Raw genomic sequence first — 19,604 nt, forward strand, 5'->3', positions numbered from 1 at the left:
GAATTTTAGAAGCTACATAGTGGCCAATTGTCTGGATGTATTCTGGTTTATTTAACTCATCTCTTTATTGGATTCCAGTATGTTGCTAATATAAATAATTTTGTGATCAATTCCTTTACATAAATTTCTATGTACATCTCTAATTATATCCTTAGGATGAATTTCTAAAGTTGGGATTGCCACTCAAGAGGTAATGAAAAGTTTAAGGCTCTGGATTCATTATGTCAATTTATCCTTCAGAAAAATTATTCTAATTCTCCCATGTTTTTATAATTACCAATACTAATAATGATATTGCTCTTTAGAGAACAAAAATCACCATTCTCTGAGCTACTGCTCTCAATCTGTGTCTTAAGTTTTTTCTTGTTCTTCCTTACCGGGTACTTGCCAGAATGTGTTTAAGAGCATAGGTTAAACAAATTGTGATACATCCATGTACTAGATGGTGCTTTCAAACTTAAACCTGTGTATGAATCAGGTGGGGATCTTGTTAAAATGCAGCTTCTGATTCAGTAGGTCTGAGGTAGAACCTGACAAATTCTGTGTTTTTACCAGGCTCCCAGTATTGCTGATGCTGCTGACTGTAGATCATATTTTGTATAACAGAGTGCTAGAATGTTATGTAGTCATTGATACTATGTTTATGAAGAGTTTCACCAGTAAAAGGAACCCTTTATGCTATAATGCACAATGAAAAAATACATTTCAAAATGTATGTGGAATAAATTTCAACTATATAGCTACATATGTGCATTGAAAAAAAGACTGGAAAGAAATATGCAATTGTGTTAAGTGCTGCTTTTGCTACTGTTAAGATTTATAGGTAAATTTCATTTCCATCTTTATATTTAATAATTTTGCACAATCAGCATATCTTACTTTACAGGAAACCTAATAGACATTGTTGCCACTTTGCTTTCCAGCAGTACCAATGAAGACGAGGATTTGAACCCAGAACAGAAGATAGAAAGGGAGAAGGAGAGGCGGATGGCCAATAATGCCAGAGAACGCTTGCGTGTGCGAGATATTAATGAGGCATTCAAAGAGCTTGGCCGAATGTGTCAGCTTCATTTGAAGAGTGAAAAACCCCAAACAAAACTCCTTATTCTTCATCAGGCCGTGGCAGTCATCCTTAGTCTAGAACAGCAAGTCAGAGGTGAGTAGGTTCAGCAGAGATACATAACTGTTCTGCGTCAGGATGCAGAGGTTTCTGTGTATAACTGCTGTTCTGCATGGGGGAATTATTAATAATGAGTACATTGTCACTGCTTCATCAGGATCAAGTTTTGCCTGTAGTTCTCAACCTCTGCTTCACTGTATTGGTCAATATCTGTAGGCTCAATACTCCCCACGAACTGGTAGTCACTCCGAGAAATCAGGCAGAGAGCAGACCTCATCTTCCTGCTGCTGGGGAGTCATGCTCTGCCTTAGCTCTTACTGCCTCTGATCTCTCACATTATTGAGTTTACCTGCCTAGACCCACCATCCTCACTGCTCCTCCTATTTTCCCTACGTCTCTGTACCCAGTTTCTTGTCTGTTATACCCTGAAACATCTGCCACACCCTGCTGGTTAGTAGGATACCTAATCTTGGCCCCTCCGGGATTTGCCAGATATGAATGTCCTTTACTCCCATGTCAGTAAGTCTCAGGGCTTCTTTGTTGATCCCAGATAAGAAATGCCCTGAACTTTTTGGGCTAACATGCACTGGCATGCTTGTGTGTCCTCAAGAACAAAAGTGTGGTTTATACAGGCTCACCTACCACTGGCTCAGGCAACTCCCATTTCATTTTTTATGAAGTTTGTTGGAATCTTGAAATTTGTTGAATATTCCAACAAACTTGGAAACTTTATTGTTTTACATGCATTTATTGCATACCTCCTCTGTTCCAACCATCTAGGTCCTAGACCCTACGTTATCAAATAGTAGATATTTCTTGCCCTTGAGAAGTGATCCCATCAAGCTTACATTCTTTTTGCATATACCCATATACTTCTTATCCAAAATTATGAATGCTTTATCCTGAGACTTTCTTCAAGGAATTTATAGATACAGCCCTGGGTTCCAGACCCTGGCACGAGTCTCTCTTCTATGAGAGCAGCTGTATCTTCCTGGATATTTTTGTTAGATTTTATTTGAAGAAGGTTCAAACAAAAAAATATGGGTGGACAGGTAGTTGAAAATGACAACCATGGGCCCTCAATATAGATTACGGAAGGAATAGTCTTTCTTAGGAAACCAGAGTTAGAGAATTTAAGCAAACTTTAAAAAAAACATACAATTGTAGGTAATTCTAATGGATAAGATTATTGTGTATAGCCAGCCTATCACTAGAACCAGATACTTCTCTTGTCCCAAGGTCCTAGACATACCTGTAAGTGATAAATGTTAAGAAAACCTAATTTTCAAAGAGTTACAGACTAGCTTGAGAGTTGATTGTTGCCCGCTCATTTGTAGCAGAAGTAATGTTTCCTAGAGCTTAATGGTATCTTCTGTCACTTTACCAAAGGCTTCTTCCCTGAATCATTTCTGATACCCTATGTCTCTCTGTAAAGGCAGCAAGGCTCCTGCGTTCAGTGCTCCAGGTGTATTCATTGTCCTCTTCAGCCCAGGATATTTTCTACCCTGACTCTACCAGCCAGTGCCTCCATCCGTGCTTTGAAAATCATACTCTCTGGTCAACAGGGGTGCCAGACTTTGTTCTAAGATATATCTTTCCCTCCCCCAGTGAATTAAAACTATAACACGGGGTAGCACCTGTGGCTCAATGAGTAGGGCACCGGCCCCATATACAAAGGGTGGCAGGTTCAAACCCAGCCCCGGCCAAACTGCAACAAAAAATAGCCGGGCATTGTGTCAGGCGCCTCTAGTCCCAGCTGGTCAAGAGGCTGAGGCAAGAGAATCGCCTATGCCCAAGAGCTGGAGGTTGCTGTTAGCTGTGATGCCATGGCACTCTACCGAGAGCAACAAAGTTTAAAAAAAAAAAACTAGAGCACAGATTAATTTGTTTTTAAAAAACTTTTTTAAGAGCAGAGACTCCTACTTTGAGATCCTAGCCATCAAAAAAAAAAAAACATTCTGTTTGAAAAAAGTTGTAAACTATCATGCCCCAGTGGACCTTATTTATTTGTAACTTTGGACTTCGGAGTCATCCCAAACAGGCACCTAGAACATAAAACCTGAGTCTGAGAGAGGATCTAACATCTAGGCTTGTTCAGCTAGCTACTAAATTTCTGGTCACTATTATGGGTACTGACTTCCTCACACACTTCTGGAAAGCTCTGTCTAAAGTCTTTGATTAGAGTTTGAACAAACTTAAGATACACTGAACTGTAACTTAATTAGGGATTGCTTTGATATTCAGAAAAGCCTACCTTCTCCCACCTTCAGACTCTGGGCTTCAAGCCCAGAGCCTTTATTTTATGACTTTACATGTAAGACTCCTTAAAAGACAGTCTGATAGCTGTCTGTCAAACCGGGTTTAGAATCCTCCATGCAGATCTGTGCTTTGTCTTTGGGAGCAACTTTGGGGCCATACCTGAGTTTGGTATGGCAACTGTCCTGTTCTGTACTTTATCTCCAACAGTGTTGCATTATTTTGATAACCTGTTCACTTTTGAGAGCCTCTTCATCTGCTGGCTGTAGTGACTGTCCCCAGCAGCCCCCGAGCCTAGCAGTTAGTATAAAGATAGGCATTGTGTTTACATGATCTACTTTGGGCATGCTCTGGACTCTCTGGCTCCACTTCCAGTTTGGGGTGGTGCTCCATGGCTGTATCTGACTAGACACAACTTGTCACGGTCCCAGGTCTGGCAGTGTATCCTGGGGAAGACTAGAAGGATACCACATATCTCAGCTTTGCTTAAATTCGGTTTGTAGTTAAAACACTTCCTGTTCTCAAACTCTCTGACAAGTCACCTCAATCAGCTCACTGCTCTTTTGATTAATTTAGGGATAGAGAACTATTAGATATTTAGTTTCTTGGTCTCCAAGTGAGTTTGGAGGAAGATAAAAAGTCTAGGACGTGGTTCCAAATCTGGCTAGTCCCAGAATCACCTGAAGTTTTCCTTTTCTTTTTTTTTTTTTCCTTTTCTTAAATACATTTCTAAACCTCACCCCCAAGAGATTCCATTGCAGTAAGATGGTCAGAGATGGTAGACTTAGTATATGCACTGGTAATATTCCACTGTTTTTTGGATCCCCACTGAAAAAATAAAAATGCCATCAACTCAAAGACAGATGCAAGAGAAGAATATAATAGATAAGCTGGTAAAAAGTGCATATAGAACGTAAAGTAGACAGAGTATTGGTAACTGACTCATTTGTTTCTAAGTACTAAAGAATATGTATCTCAAGATTGGTAGGATCTAATCTTATACTAAGTATGTTTTGGGGTTGTTGTTTTTTTTTTTTTGAGACAGTCTCACTACATCGCCCTCCGTAGAATGCCGTGGTGTCATGGCTCACAGCAACCTCAAACTCTTAGGCTTAAGCTATTCTCTTGCCTCAGCCTCTAAAGTAGCTGGGACTACAGGCACCCGCCACAACACCCAGCTATTTTTTTTGTTGTAGTTGTTTAGCTGGCCTGGGCCGGGTTTGAACCCACCGCCCTTGTGTCCAGTGTTGTAACCACTGTGCTACAGGCACTGAGCCCTAAGTATGTTTTTTAAATGACCAGAAGCTAAAATACATCATCATGAAATTACAGAGCATCAGAGTTAAAAAGAATATCCTAAAACTTGTGGAGACAAAATTTAAATAGCTCATAGATAAATGAACAAAAGTCAAAATCATCCATTAGAGTTCTGGACAATAGTGCTAGATTCCTGAGCAAAATATTAATAGTTTGCAATCTAGAATCCTATACCTAGCCAGACAATTAATCAAAAGGTAAAAATAGGATAAAAATGTTACAGATATGCACGTGTCATTATAGCTCACAGCAGCCTCAAACAATTCTACCTCATCCTCCTAACTTACGGGTTTACACTACCATACCCAGGTTGTGTACATTTTTTCAGAAAACATCTGGAATATATACTTTAGGTAAATAAGGACATAATCAACAAAAATAAATGCTATGGGATCCAGGAAACAAAGGATCTAACACAGGAAAGCAGCAAAAAGAAATCTCATGATGAGAGAGGTACTAGGCCCAGTAATGAATCCATTGAAAATAGAAGACTGGGCGGTGCCTGTGGCTCAGTGAGCAGGGCACCGGCCCCATATACCGAGGGTGGTGGGTTCAAACCCAGCCCCGGCCAAACTGCAACAAAAAAATAGCTGGGCGTTGTGGCGGGCACCTGTAGTCCCAGCTACTTGGGAGGCTGAGGCAGGAGAATCGCCTAAGCCCAGGAGTTGGAGGTTGCTGTGAGCTGTGTGACACCACGGCACTCTACCGAGGGCAATAAAGTGAAACTCTGTCTCTACAAAAAAAAAGAAAGAAAATAGAAGACTGTTAGCTACAGAAGAAAGATTTCTAGGGAAGGAAAAATGAATCAATTGATGATATGATACATTTGAGATTTTAGGAAAATATATTGATAGGCATCTGTTAAGTCCTTTTGAACTTTTGGTGGGGAGAGATGGAATTAGCATTACTAACAAATGAAAAAAACAAGGCAGTTATTAACTATTAAAAGAAAAACAAACGGTCTGGGCTTGGTGGCTCATGGCTGTAATCCCAGCACTTGGGAGGCCAAGGCGGATAGATTGCCTGAGCTCACGGGTTAGAGACCAGCCTGAACTAGAGCAAGACCCTGTCTCTAAAATAGCCTGTCATTGTGGCGGGCGCCTGTAGTCCCACCTACTTGGGAGACTGAGGCAAGAGAATTGCTTGAGCCCAAAAGTTTGAGGTTGCTATGAGCTAAGACGCCACAGCACTCTACCGAGGATGACCAAGTAAAACTCTATCTCAAAAAACAAACAAAACGGTGTATCAGCAAGGAAATAATCACTGTAACATTCTTGACTCAGCAAGTATCTCTATATGATCATAATAACATAAATATTTACCTAGTTGTAATAACATAGGAGGTGAGTTTTCTTAAAATTAAGTTAGCCGCGGGCGGCGCCTGTGGCTCAGTGAGTAGGGCGCTGCCCCATATGCCGAGGGTGGCGGGTTCAAACCCAGCCCCGGCCAAACCGCAACAAAAAAATAGCCGGGTGCTGTGGCGGGCGCCTGTAGTCCCAGGTACTCGGGAGGCTGAGGCAAGAGAATCGCTTAAGCCCAGGAGCTGGAGGTTGCTGTGAGCTGTGTGATGCCACGGCACTCTACCAAGGGCCATAAAGTGAGACTCTGTCTCTACAAAAAAAAAAAAAATTGAGTTAGCCAAGATATGTTGAGAAAATGATGAGAGCGCCAAGTCTTCAATTATGTAAGAAGTTAATAGAAGATAGATAAAATCCCTCTAATGAAAACTTGGGAAAACAAACATTTCCCATGCCTTGCAGGTAATGTCTGACTTCTACTTACCTCTGCTTCACACCTTTCTGGCCACTTAACACGTTTGCCATTTGGCACTCACATACACCAGGAGGTATCAAAAAATAGCACTAGCCTTTTCCTTTTGTAGATCAAAGCTCTGTTTACTTCATGTTTCCTAGAGTTTGCTGTTAATGGCATGATTCTTCTATGTGTTCTTTGTCTGACTGCAGGAATCTGCAAGATCTTGTCTAACTTGTTGAGTTTTGGTTCTGGTCCTTTCCAGCTATTCTTATCTTGCCTCCTAGATCTTGTTAGGACAGAGCCATACTTAACTAAGAGCAGGGTTCCATTATAAGAGAAATGTGAGCCTTTTTAATTGGAAAACATATCTTACTTTCTCCTTTTTATATTGTACATGTTTGTTTGTGACACCTTATTAAAAAAAGAGAGACTCTTCTTATTAGTCAGATGTACGTAACTGCTTATTAAGAACTCTTGGCTCGGCACCTGTAACTCAGCAGCTAGGGTGCCAGCCACATACACCGGAGCTGGCGGGTTCAAATCCAGCCCGGGCCTGCCAAGCAACAATGACAACTACAACCAAAACATAGCCAGGCATGTAGCGGGCACCTGTAGTCCCAGCTACTTAAGCTGAGGCAAGAGAATCACTTAAGCCCAAGAGTTGGAGGTTGCTGTGAGCTGTGACGCTACGGCACTCCACCGAGGGTGATATAGTGAGACTCTGTCTCAAAAAAGAAAGAAAGAAAGAAAACGGGTCTTAACATATTAAATTTTATATAGTGATGAACATGCTATTTTCTCCTATTAGATATTCTAATGAGATTGTATCTTTCTAGGTGGCGCCTGTGGTTCAAGGAGTAGGGCACTGGCCCCATGTATTGGGGGTGACGGGTTCAAACCCAGTCCTGGCTAAAAATTGCAAAGGAAAAAAAAAAAGAGTATCTTTCTTCCTTCATTAATCCTCCTCATAGTTATATGGGCTTTATGTCTTTTCCTAAATGCAGGAGCTTAGAAAATTAGAACTCTGAAATGAAATTTTATTATTGTGCATGAGTAATAGTCATTAGAGTCAGCTGAGCTTCCCATAATGTCCATTGTCTACTTTTTTAAAACTCAGCTGTAAATTTATAAATGTGTATTAAAATATACACATTCAAATACAGTTTTACTTACAAGAGGAAACAGGAAAAAGAGAAAGCTGTGCTATAGTATATTCAGCTAGGCCCTCATTTCAAGAAAATCTAACAATGTAAGAAAACACTCCATTATTTTCATTACAGACTAATTTTAAATCAATCCTTTATGTTATGTTCATTATCTGTATATATGTATATGGCATTTTTAATCAGTTTATAAAAATACATGTAACAATTTTAACCTATACCATATAATTAGAAATAAAGGACTATACCAAAAGCTGTCTTATGCCTAAAAATATTTCTGTAACAGGAATAGTAGTAGTTCCTAAGTGGATTTTGGTTCAGTGGGTCTTTGATCCAATGAGTTTTCTTTCACTTGATTTCTCTTAGTAAGACCCAGGTCTTTAACAACTATTTTAAATGACCATGTCATAGGTCCCATCTAGTCTTCTTTGCTATCTTATATAAGAAGCAATAGAAAAGGTTTTTATCATCCTCTTAATCACACTTCCAGCAATAAAAAGAACAATTCGATCTTATTCTACATATATATCAAAGTAGAAAAGCACGATATACACTAGCTATCTCTCACCTTTGAATTGGCACATTTCCTATGGAGCAATAGCTGAGGCTATCTCTTATTTTATCATCTTCTGACCTGGTAACATACAGATGTCTTGCTCCAGATACATAGACTATGTCAGCATTCTATCAGTGTACCATGTCTTAGGACACTGAGGAGACTCGGTAGACAAATAACAACACTTGCCGGAATGGTGGATGAGTAGCATCTTGATTAGATCAAATCAAAACTTTGAAGACTAAATAAGCAGAAAATGAATAAAACACTAAATGGTCAGTAAATGTAAGTGAGGAGGCTCATTTATTGCAGAAGTTTTATGTGAGCACGTCATTGTTCCTCTATGTGACGGTTTCCTACTACAGGAGTAAAATTACAGACTGGTAGTCCTCACAGAAAGAAAAAATAATCGTTTAAGGCCTAACAGTCCCTGATTCATAACTTATGAATGATAAAAATTCTTTCCTCCTGTTTTAGAGAGGAACCTTAACCCCAAAGCAGCCTGCCTTAAGAGAAGGGAAGAAGAAAAAGTTTCTGCCGTATCGGCAGAGCCACCAACCACACTGCCAGGAACCCATCCTGGACTTAGTGAAACTACCAACCCTATGGGTCATATGTAAACATCAGCCAGGTAAGTAAGGGTTTGAAGAAAAAGTGCAAAGGAAAATCACCTCAAGATTCATCTTACACTGGGTTAGAACCTTTGAATACAGTTTTCTGGTGGGCATTGGGCATTGTAAAGGGCACATGTGATTTAGAATCCAACAGTTTGCCTTTCTGTTGTATGACCAGGCTTAGAGAACCAGTGTCATTTTATACCTAATTACTATTTTCTTGGAAGTATCCTGTGATTTTGGTTCTTCTGTTCTGAATAATGCTTATACTTTATCACACAAATATCTCTGACCCAAGAAGAAAATGCAACTCGCTCATCAGTAAATACTTTTGCTGTCACTGATGCTCCTCATTCCTGTATTCTTGTTTGACTCTATCACCAACCAGTTTTCTGCTGTCTAGCTTTGTCATGAAGACTTCATACATGAAAGCATTAGTGCTTAGACTTTTTTAAATGCCACTTCTTCCCCCTTTATAAGCAAATCAGTTAACAAACACCCTATTAATGAATGTAAAAGTGTTATATACAAGAAAGCCAGAATGCTCTTTTCTTTGGTTGAATTTACTTATTTATTTGGTTTTATTTAATTTTTTTTAATTTATTTGTTTGGAGACAGAGTCTCACTTTGTCACCCTTGGTAGAGTGCTGTAGCATCATAGCTCACAGCAACCTCAAACTTGAGCTCAGGTGATCCTCTTGCCTTCTTGCCTCAGCCTTCTGAGTACCTAAGACTGTAGGCACCCACCACAACATCTACCTAGTTTTTCTATTTTTATTAGAGACAGGGTCTCCCTCTTGCTCAGGCTGGTCTCAAATTCCTGAGCTCAAATGATCCACCTACTTCAGCCTCCTAGAGTGCTAGTATTACAGATGTGAGCCACCATGTGCAGCCCCTTGGTAGAATTTAACTTGTCAAAAGACTCTTTTTATCTTCTTTTTCATGGACTACACACAATTCACTTCTTGTGATTTTTCTTTCTTTTTTTTTTTATGATGAAAACAATATAAGGTTGTCGTCCAAGTAGTAGATAATTTGAAACTTCTTAAAAATTTATGTGTATTCACATTGTAATCTAGGTTGTAAAATTAACATTTAGATAGCTGAAATTGACATAGACTATAATTAAACATTTGAGGCAGTAGCATTTTAGCTACCCTGTTTCCCCGAAAATAAGACAGTGTCTTATTTTAAGGTGTGCCCCCAAAGATGCGCTAGGTCTTATTTTCAGGGGACGCCTTCTCTTTCCTGTAAGTAGGTCCTATTTTCGGGGAAACAGGGTAGCAGCATGGATTCGAAATAGAGCTAGGAGGGGTTGGCGCCTGTAGCTCAAAGGAGTAGGGCACCAGCCCCCTATACCAGAGGTGGCGGGTTCAAACCCAGCCCCAGCCAAAAATTGCAAAAAAAAAAAAGAGGCTCAGCGCCTGTGGCTTAAGCAGCTAAGGCGCCAGCCACATACACCTGAGCTCGCGGGTTTGAATCCAGCCCAAGGAGTTGGAGGTTGCTGTGAGCTATGAGGCTCTGTCTCAAAAAAAAAAAGGAAGAAAGAAATAGAACTAGGAGCTTCATTTTTAAAATCTGCCTTCAGCAGTGTGTGTGTAAGGCAGATGAATGGGAGGTGTGAGCAGGAAAAAATGTCAAGTGCAGTTTCATTTGGTCAGCTTTGAGCTGAAAATCTGGAATTTGATAGAATATTTAGTAAATGGCAAATATTACTAATTCACCTTTTACCTTTTCCTAGAAGATTTAATTCCTACCACCACTACATATATCTCTCCACAGATCAAACTAAACCACAACCAAAGATTTGGGGTAAAAGGGAGGAAAAGTTAATGTAACTTTTTTTTTTTTTTTTTTTGAGACAGAGTCTCACTAGGTCGCCCTCAGTAGAGTGCTATGGCATCACAGCTCACAGCAACCTCAAACTCTGGGCTTAAGCTATTCTCTTGCCTCAGCCTCCCAAGTAGTTTGGACTACAGGAGACTGCCACAATGCCTGGCTATTTTTGTTGTTATTGTTGTTGTTGTTTAGCAGGGCTAGTTTGAACCTGCCAAGCCCAGTACATGGGGCTGGGGCCCTAAGCACTGAGGTATGGGTGCCAAGCCAATGTAATTATGTAATAAGTCAATCATAATTGTAATCACACACTGGAGAAGACTCTAGACCATTTCCCCCACAAAAAAATACCCAGCAACCTAACAGATCATACTTGTTAAAGAGACTTTAGGAAATAGCTAATTAATTTACAGATACTCCAAAACCTAAGCCATTGTTTTTATAGTCTGTGGATAATACAAACTACCATTAAAATTTTTTTCATTTCAAAAGTTTTAAAATGAAAACATGCCACTATTTCTCAGTGTAGAAGTAACTCAGTTGAGAGATCATTTCAAAGAAGAGTGATGGGAGGTGATCTCTTAAGCTCAGGTCTCATACAACTACCAAGCTATGAAAAACAGCTGTTGATGTTCAGCTCTCACCTTATCTCAGGACCTGTGTCTTATTCTTTTCATCTCTCTCTGTTTATTATGGCCATTTCTTCTTCTTTCTTCAGTCTTTCCAACTCTCAGCCCTGTGTCTCCCTACCTCACATCTCTCTTCTGTTTCCTTCCTGTGCTTTTACTGCTTCTGTTCCTGCTGCTCTCAGAGCTATCCTGATCTCATTCCGTATCTATCTCTCTATCCTGATCTCATTCCGTATCTATCTCTCTATCCTGATCTCATTCCGTATCTATCTCTCTATCCTGATCTCATTCCGTATCTATCTCTCTATCCTGATCTCATTCCGTATCTATCTCTCTATCCTGATCTCATTCCGTATCTATCTCTCTATCCTGATCTCATTCCGTATCTATCTCTCTATCCTGATCTCATTCCGTATCTATCTCTCTATCCTGATCTCATTCCGTATCTACCTCTCTATCCTGATCTCATTCCGTATCTATCTCTCTATCCTGATCTCATTCTGTAATGTGGAAATTCCCCCACTTAGGTGAGAATGTACAAAGTTTGATGTTAACCTATCAAAAAAGTGCCAAGAATTTTTTAAAAATTTTTTTTTAATTTTTCAAGATTATGAGACATGTACTTTTTTTTTTTTTCTTTTTTTTTGAGACAGAGTCTCAGTTTGTCACCCTCGGTAGAGTGCTGTGGCATCACAGCTCACAGCAACCTCCAACTCTTGGGCTCAAGCAATTCCCTTGCCTCAGCCCCCTGGAGTATCTGGGATTACAGGCATGTACCACAAAACCTTGCTATTTTTTTTTTTTTTTTTTTCTAGAGATGAGGTTTTGTTCTGGCTGAGGCTGGTCTCAAACTCATGAGCTCAGGCAATCCACCCACCTGAGCCTCCCAGAGTGCTGGGATTACAGACATGTACTTAATGCACTTTATTCCATAGATTTTATAGGTTAATGTTTATCATCTTAGAATATGTTAAGGTTGCTAATTTCATAAAGGTAGTTGTCTGTTTTTACCTGAAGACTTCCAGTTCTTTAGAATTGAATAACAGATTAAAAGCAGCAGACTTGGCAGCAGAAAAACTGCCACTAAACTCAAAATAACAAAGAAATGACCAAAGAATGGCTGGCTATAAAAGTGTGAGAATTTGCCAAGTGGCTTTGAGTGTCCTTCTTTCCCACCCCTAAGAGGATTACTTTATTAGTAAATAGTACTGCTGTTATTATTTATTAAGGAAGTGAAAGATGTGGTTCTTCCTAAAGTATTAAAAATAGGTAAAATGGAAAATTTTAGAGTAAAATTTTCTTGGTAAATTCATTGAACAAACACATATTGAGGCCCTACTATGGACCAGAAACTGGAGCCAATATGAAAATGAATTCAAAGTAGTCCCTGACTTGGCACTTCCAAATCAGAGGAAATAGATATAAACTATTAACACAGCATGGTTGGCTGGATGCCATGTAAACAAGGGCTTTAGCACTATCTGACTATGAGGGATGGTTGAGTAGAACCTCGGAGCTCAGGAATTGCCAAGTTGAGTATTGCTAAAATTGAGGTTTGCATAATTTCTCCGTAGCTGTCATACAATCCTGTAGCTTGTGATTCTGTAATCTAACCACACACATCAAGTAAAACTACTTAAATTATACCCCCAAAAAGAAGTAGCTCATATATAAGTCACTTAGCAGATTGCTAATTTAGTGCAAACCTGGGTATAAATGAAGAATATCAACTTGTTTTATTGGGGGGGGTGTTTATTTTTAATAATTGTGTACTAACCGGTAGTGTTCTCTCCTTTGGCTCTCCCTGCCACAGTTCCAGAGATATCAGTAGGCTAGATAGAAGGTGACCTCTCCTCATAAGGACTTGGACAACTCAGATTTTCTGAAGACACAAACCTGACAGGAGGGAGAAGAAAAAACAAAACACTTGAAGCAAGAAATTTAAATGTAATCCTATGATCAAAGCAACTGGTCAACACTTCCATCAGAAGTGAAGATAGGAAGCTCATCAGATAGAACATCAGCCTATGAGATGTTTGCAGCATATCAGTTTGTTGCGAGCAATATGTCGCTTCTGCACAATCAGAGACTGTCTCGATCTCTCCACTCACCGTGGAAGTTGCCTTGTGCCTAAACTGAATTGACAAATGCATTGTAACTACAAATTTTATTTATTGTTATGGAACTGTAAGGTCTACATATAAAGGGAAAAAGTTAATGTGGAAAGCTGATCTACACTCAGCTGATGCCAGCATTCATTAAAGCTGTTCACATGCAGAGAACAAAGCAGTGACAACCATTGGCCCTTAGCATTCCCGGCATACCTGTTAGTGTCTTAAAAAGGAAGGGAAAAGTCTTTTGTTGCCCTCTCCTATCCTTTTGCCATATGAATAGTGTTTTCCATGAAATAGGAAAATATTACATGGATAGCATTTCTCTTACCCTCATTTTTTCATCTATTTCTTTTCCTCTTTCTGGGTGTTATATTTGATCTCTGAATCTGAATAGTTTATGGTCCAGAATCCTCCTTGCAACCCTGTGTGCTTTGCACAGTAACCTTACAGTGGTAAGCAGAGACCATCTGTGACCATAGCTTAGCTTAAGATTTTTTTTAAAGGGGGAAATTTTATTCCCTAGGTTTTCCCTCAAATAAACATTGCTTTATTTCTAATAATAACCAAGACTTTTCAAGCTTCTAGGTCTCATAGTAAAGCTTGTAATAGCAAGAAGTGTAAATTGCAAGGAAGAATCTACTTTTTAGACATTGCTTTGTTTTCCAAGCAGTACTGCGTACAGTACTTGTGAAGTGTTAGCTGTAAGTAAGCACACAATACATTCAAAATACAAAGACGGTTTTTCAGGCTGTGATCATGGTGAACATAACAAAACTCAATAGTCACCAAGGCAGGTAGTGTAATAAATGAACACGCCACTCTGAGGCTAATTACCTAATGGAATACAAGAGCAGTGGTCACCCGTATTTCTTTATCCTGGCCTTTATTTCTCTGTCACTTGAATGGCTGGTCAATGGGGAGGAATTCAGTGATTTAATCAACTGCAAACCATCTGCCCCTGTCCCACAGTGATGAGCCAGATTAGCATTAAACCAGTACTTGTCAGTCCATCTGAATACTGTGTATTAAGGCACCCTCTGTCTCTAATCCTTAGGAGTTGTTTTTTAATAATCACTTTGAACTTCCATGAAATCTGTCTTCCACCACAACAACCCTGGGAGAGAAAAACATACCAAGCAAGGTTATCTTGGCTTGATTATTCCTCCTAGCCAGTATCAACAATGGCAGTCACACAGGAGAAAGGACCCAAATCCACTGTGTAACTTAAAGATTTCTGTTAATTTGAAAGAACAAAAAATAAGACAGAACTTCTGATCCTCCAATCAGGATAATTCCTAACAAATCAGTCCTTTGTGAACTTAGTGGACTTTTTGGTTGTTTTAATTTGCATATATTCTCCAATTACATCAGACTCTATCCGTGGCCTTGTTCTTCATTTCAGTGTTAATCAGCTAAACAGAAGTTGTTGCTTATGATGTGTGAGTGAGCATATGCCACTGCCTGGCCTTTTTTCTTCAGAGCTTGTTGTCTTTTTCGCTATATTAGACTTTGCAGTATGCCCAGAAGCTTTCCTTCATAAAATAGAAAGAAAAAAACATTTGGCTTATTTTTCACTGTAGCTAGTCTTTTATACAATAATCTTGTAAGAAAATTTCTTGAATTCTAAATATTACTCTTTCTAGATTTTTGAAATCAAAAAGTTTTCAGTAAAAAGTTTCTTACTTTATTTTATTATATTAGGTAGTAAAAATGTAGGGTTATTTACCATAACCTGTTCATTAATATCAGAAATTTACAATAGCATTTTAAGACCATAGTAGGATTCTAGCATACCGTGTAGTACCTATGGAGTATTGTAAGAGCTAATTGTCCGAGATGAATTGCTTCTCATCTTGTTCTCCAGTTTCCATTGTTGGTTTATTGCAGATTTGTATCCTGTGTCAAATTCAAGGTATTATTGATAAACCTTTTCAACCAGCAGCAAGAAGTTCAAATTTTTTTCTGTCACTGTAACAGAAAATACAATATGTATATAACATTTATGTAGCAATAAATGTGCCATCTTTTTTTTAACATAGTAAACTAGTGAGTTTTTTACATTCCTCTTTCTCAAAAAATACTGTATTTTGTTTTGTTTTCTTCATCTCATTCCTCCTGGAAATGCTCACACTGCTTTTCATGTCTTTGTTATTTGCGTTACCTGGGAAGCTCTTCAGGACAGAATCAGGCTTGTAGAACTGTTGGAAATCTGGTCTGCAGCTCTTCCAGATTATTCATTTCTCCTCTTGTCCCCTCTACTGATAGCAGCCTTTTCACCTTTTCCTAAAAATTGACTCAACAGCAATTGGTTAAGGAAAATATACTCATTTGCAAATCTAGAGAAAAACAAAGATGGGAAAAGACTCAAATGAGGCCTTTTAATCTCTTCAAAACACTTCACATATTCCATGTCCCTCTTCTCACACAGCAATCCAAAAAAAAAAAACTCTGTTATAATCAGATAATGGCATTATTTACTATTTAAAAGATTAAATGTTTCACTTTTATCACAGTTTTCACCACCACAAACAAAAGCATAGTGATTACTCATGAGGATTTCATGTTAAGTAAGAGCCAAGAGAACTGACACAAAAGTGGGCAAGCTTTTTCTGACAGTGACTTTTCATAGAGACTCTGCATAAGAAACCCCTGGTCATCATCATGTCCACTTGGGATCCTGGCCTCTCTTAGTGAAATGAAAATCCACTGTTCACATTGAGGCCTAACATCATTTTACTTCTTGTGGGATTTGGTGAAAACTAAACATATTTAGTTTGATTTTATATAAAATGATAAAGTAAATGTAAAGGTCCGTCTAGGAACATACAATGTGAGAACTGAAATGAAATTTAGAGGTCATCTAGTCAAACATCTCATCTATAGATTGTTTTAAACCCAGAGAGGCTGTATGCATGTCTCCAAGAGCACATAACTGGTAACAGATGAAGATATTTAAACTTTCACAACAGAACCTTTCTGCCTTAACTTTCTTTTTTTCTTTACAGATTTTTAGGCCAATTCTATGCAATGGCTTCATTTGTTTTCTGTATTTTCTTTCTTGGAAACTCAAATTTTAAATATACATCATGGGTGTGTGTGTGTTATAGATTAAAGAGTGTTACCTTTGGCCTAATTTCAAATTCAGCCCTCAACTCAAAACCAAGCTCAGCACATCTAATTAACTTCATTTCCTTATCTGAAAAATGGAGATATATATTAGAATTGTGTAAGTATCAAATGAAACAATGTATGGAAAGCTCTTACCATGGTTCCTGTCACATAATAAGTACTCAACAAATGATAAATATTTTTTAAATAAATAGTATCATAACCAACTCCCAGGATGATTCCTCTTCAGCCATCCTGTCCAAGGTCGATGGTAACATAAGCCCTCAGGAGGTGCAGCCCATCTTTGTGAGAGTGTAATTTTGCGGCAATCCTGTGGAACATTGCATTTCTTTTCAGTGCCCTCCCTTGGCTGCGTATCAGTAGGTTTTTTCTTAAAACCTTCGCATTTCACTAGAGTGAACCAATAGGCTTTGCCCAGTCACTTGTATGGGTTGGCAGCTGTGTCAGTTTGGGTTCTCAGGAAGCAGATGCCAAGGTGAGGTTAGATGTGCAAAGGATGTACTGGAGAAAGTAACGGCAGAAAATAGGGGAGAGGAATCTGGAATAGGGATGGCCTTCAGACCATGATGCAGGTCTGACACCTGCAAAGAAGTGGGGAAGGGAGGTCAGGTGGGATGGGCTTCAGACTGCCATCCAGGTCTGAGAAAGGCCAGAGCAGTCCAACAAAGGGGTTCCAGCACGAAAACTGGCCTTCACAGAGTCTTGTATTGAGCAGAAATGGCAAGGTACCAGTGTCCTGTTGTGGTTAGTCATCAATTAGAAGCTACCTGGGAAGACTGGGCTTCAGTTTGAACACTACAGCAAAGGTGCTGCAGCTGGGGGCCAACACTAAATACACTTCCCAACACGTTGCCCTTGAAGACAGACTTCAGAGGTGCCCTTCATCCACTTCTACAAAACAGGCAAAATAAAACCCAAAGTCACTGGGACTGTAGATGACCTCACCAGGTGGTGAGTGTTCCAAAAATCTCAGTCACCAGGCATTCCAGTCAAGTAAACTTACACTTGTAACCTGGAAGGATGAATCCCATTCTTCCATCACTACTGGCTCTGGTGTAGGGTTATATAATCTGGTTATAAGCCCCTTGGGTTTCTATGTTTAGCATGATATCTGTAGGGGGCTGGTTTCAGGACCAGCTGAATATCCTAAAATCAATGAATGCTTAAGTCCTTTATATGAAATGGCATAATTTTGCATATAACAGCACATCCTCCCATATATGTACTTTAAATCATCTCTAGGTTACTTATAATATCTAATACAATGTAAATGCCATGTAAGTAGTGGTTGAACTGTATTTTTTATTTGTATTTTTTTATTTTTATTAATCCAGTTATTTTGAGACAGAGTCTTTGTCACCCTAGCTAGAGTTCAGTGCATCAGCCACGCTCATAGCATCCTGAAACTCCTGGGCTCAAGCAATTGTGAGTATTTGAGAATACAGGCATGCGCCACAATGCCCAGCTAATTTTTCTGGGTTTTTTTAATGTAGACTGGGTCTCTTGCTCAGACTGGACAGTCTCCAACTCCTGACCTCAAGCAAGCCTCCCTCCCTGGCCTCCTGGACAGCTAACCACTATGCCTAGCCTATCAGGGTTGTTTTTTATTGGCTTTTTTCCCAACATTTTCTGTCCATGGTTGGTTGAATCACTAGATGCAGGACCTGCAGGTAAGAAGGACCGACTGTCCTCTGGTGTTCTTCACAGGACACAGTGATACTCCCTGCCTGCTCAGTCAGAATTGTCAGCAACCTCTTTGTGGCTGCCTGGCTTAGGAAGCCCACAGTGCCACTGTTTGGGGCTGTTTCCCTGTGAGTGTCCTCAGCCCCAGGGTCTCTTACTCAAGCATATTCATGAGAGAAGAAATACCTTTGCTGTGTTCTTTTTTCTCTCTTATAATCGATTATTGCCAGAAGACAACTTAAAAATGTGTTCTGGTTCCTCTGCTGCTGCTTTTTGCCAGAATCTCCTTTTTCACTCATGAGGGTCAGGGCTTGCTAGCCTGGGGCTCCAGCTGACGTCCCTAAGGGTCTCTGAGCCATTTGTCCCTGGGCATGCTGAGCACAGTGCCCAAGACCTCCCAGCCTTTAAAAACCTGTGAAAATGTTTGCAATCTGAAAAAATATTATGATTCAAAAGATAAAACACTGCAAAATGATATTAGTTTCAAAAACAATTATAAAAACTCAAAATTATAGCAAAATCAAATTACTATGTAATATGGGACTTGAGCTCAATTTAATATATTTGAACTCAATAAATTAGGTGTAGGAGGCATGGACTTCAACACAATAAAGAGCACATGTGACTGACAACATCATACTCAGTGGCAAAAAGTTCAAAGCTTTTCCTCTAACATTAGGAACAAGACAAAGATACCCACTGCCATCACTTCTGTTCAACATACAAGTCCTGGCCAAAGCAGTTAGGTAAGAGAAAGAAACAAAAAGCCATCTAGATTGAAAAAAGTTTAAGTGTCCCTGTTTGCAGACAACATGATGTTATAGAAAACCCTAATGATTCCGTCAACAAACTGAACTAACAAATGAATTCAGTAAAAGTTGCAGGATGCAAAATCAACATACAAAAATCAGTAGCAATCAAGAAAACAATCTCATTCACACTAGCTACAAAAAGAAATAATTAGAAGTAAACCAAGGAGGTAAAATTCCTGCACACTGAAAATTATAGAATATTTATGAAATAAATTAAAAAAGACACACATAAACAGAGAGATATCCCATGTTCATGGATTGGAAGAATACTGCAAAATGTACATGCTGCCCAAAGTTACCTGCAGATTCAATGCAATCTCTATCAAAATTCCAATGACGCTTTTCACAGAAATTGAAAAACAACCCTAAAATTTGAATGGAACTAACAAAAGACCCCAAATAACCAAAAAAGTATTGAGTGAAAAGAACAAACCTGGAGGCATCACACCGCCTGCCTTCAAAACATACTATGAAGATATAGTAATCAAAAGAGTGTGGTGCTGGGAAATAAAACAATGACAATAAAAATGACCACGAGATACATAGACCAATAGAACAGAATAAAGAGCCCAGGAATAAGTCCACACATTTATAGTAAATTGATTTTTGACAAATGTATC

The 19,604-nt window shown here is 39.1% G+C and overlaps 1 protein-coding gene across 8 annotated transcripts in view; it reads left to right on the plus strand.

Annotated features, from left to right (window-relative positions):
* The window catches only part of TCF12 (transcription factor 12), a 410,397-nt gene extending 394,994 nt beyond the window's left edge, over positions 1 to 15,403 (plus strand). For 5 of the 8 annotated variants that reach the window (XM_053593152.1, XM_053593155.1, XM_053593157.1 and 2 more), the window contains 3 exons: positions 924 to 1,156; positions 8,645 to 8,798; positions 13,060 to 15,403. In XM_053593152.1, the coding sequence (XP_053449127.1) occupies positions 924 to 1,156; positions 8,645 to 8,787 (376 nt within the window). In that variant the 3' untranslated portion in view covers positions 8,788 to 8,798; positions 13,060 to 15,403. The remainder of the gene's footprint in view (positions 1 to 923; positions 1,157 to 8,644; positions 8,799 to 13,059) is intronic. The other 3 variants (XM_053593153.1, XM_053593156.1, XM_053593160.1) reach the window with 1 other exon arrangement.
* Positions 15,404 to 19,604: the final 4,201 nt, after the last annotated feature.

This window comes from Nycticebus coucang, chromosome 6 (genome assembly GCF_027406575.1).
Source record: "Nycticebus coucang isolate mNycCou1 chromosome 6, mNycCou1.pri, whole genome shotgun sequence".
In the NCBI taxonomy this organism is placed as follows: Eukaryota; Metazoa; Chordata; class Mammalia; order Primates; family Lorisidae; genus Nycticebus; species Nycticebus coucang.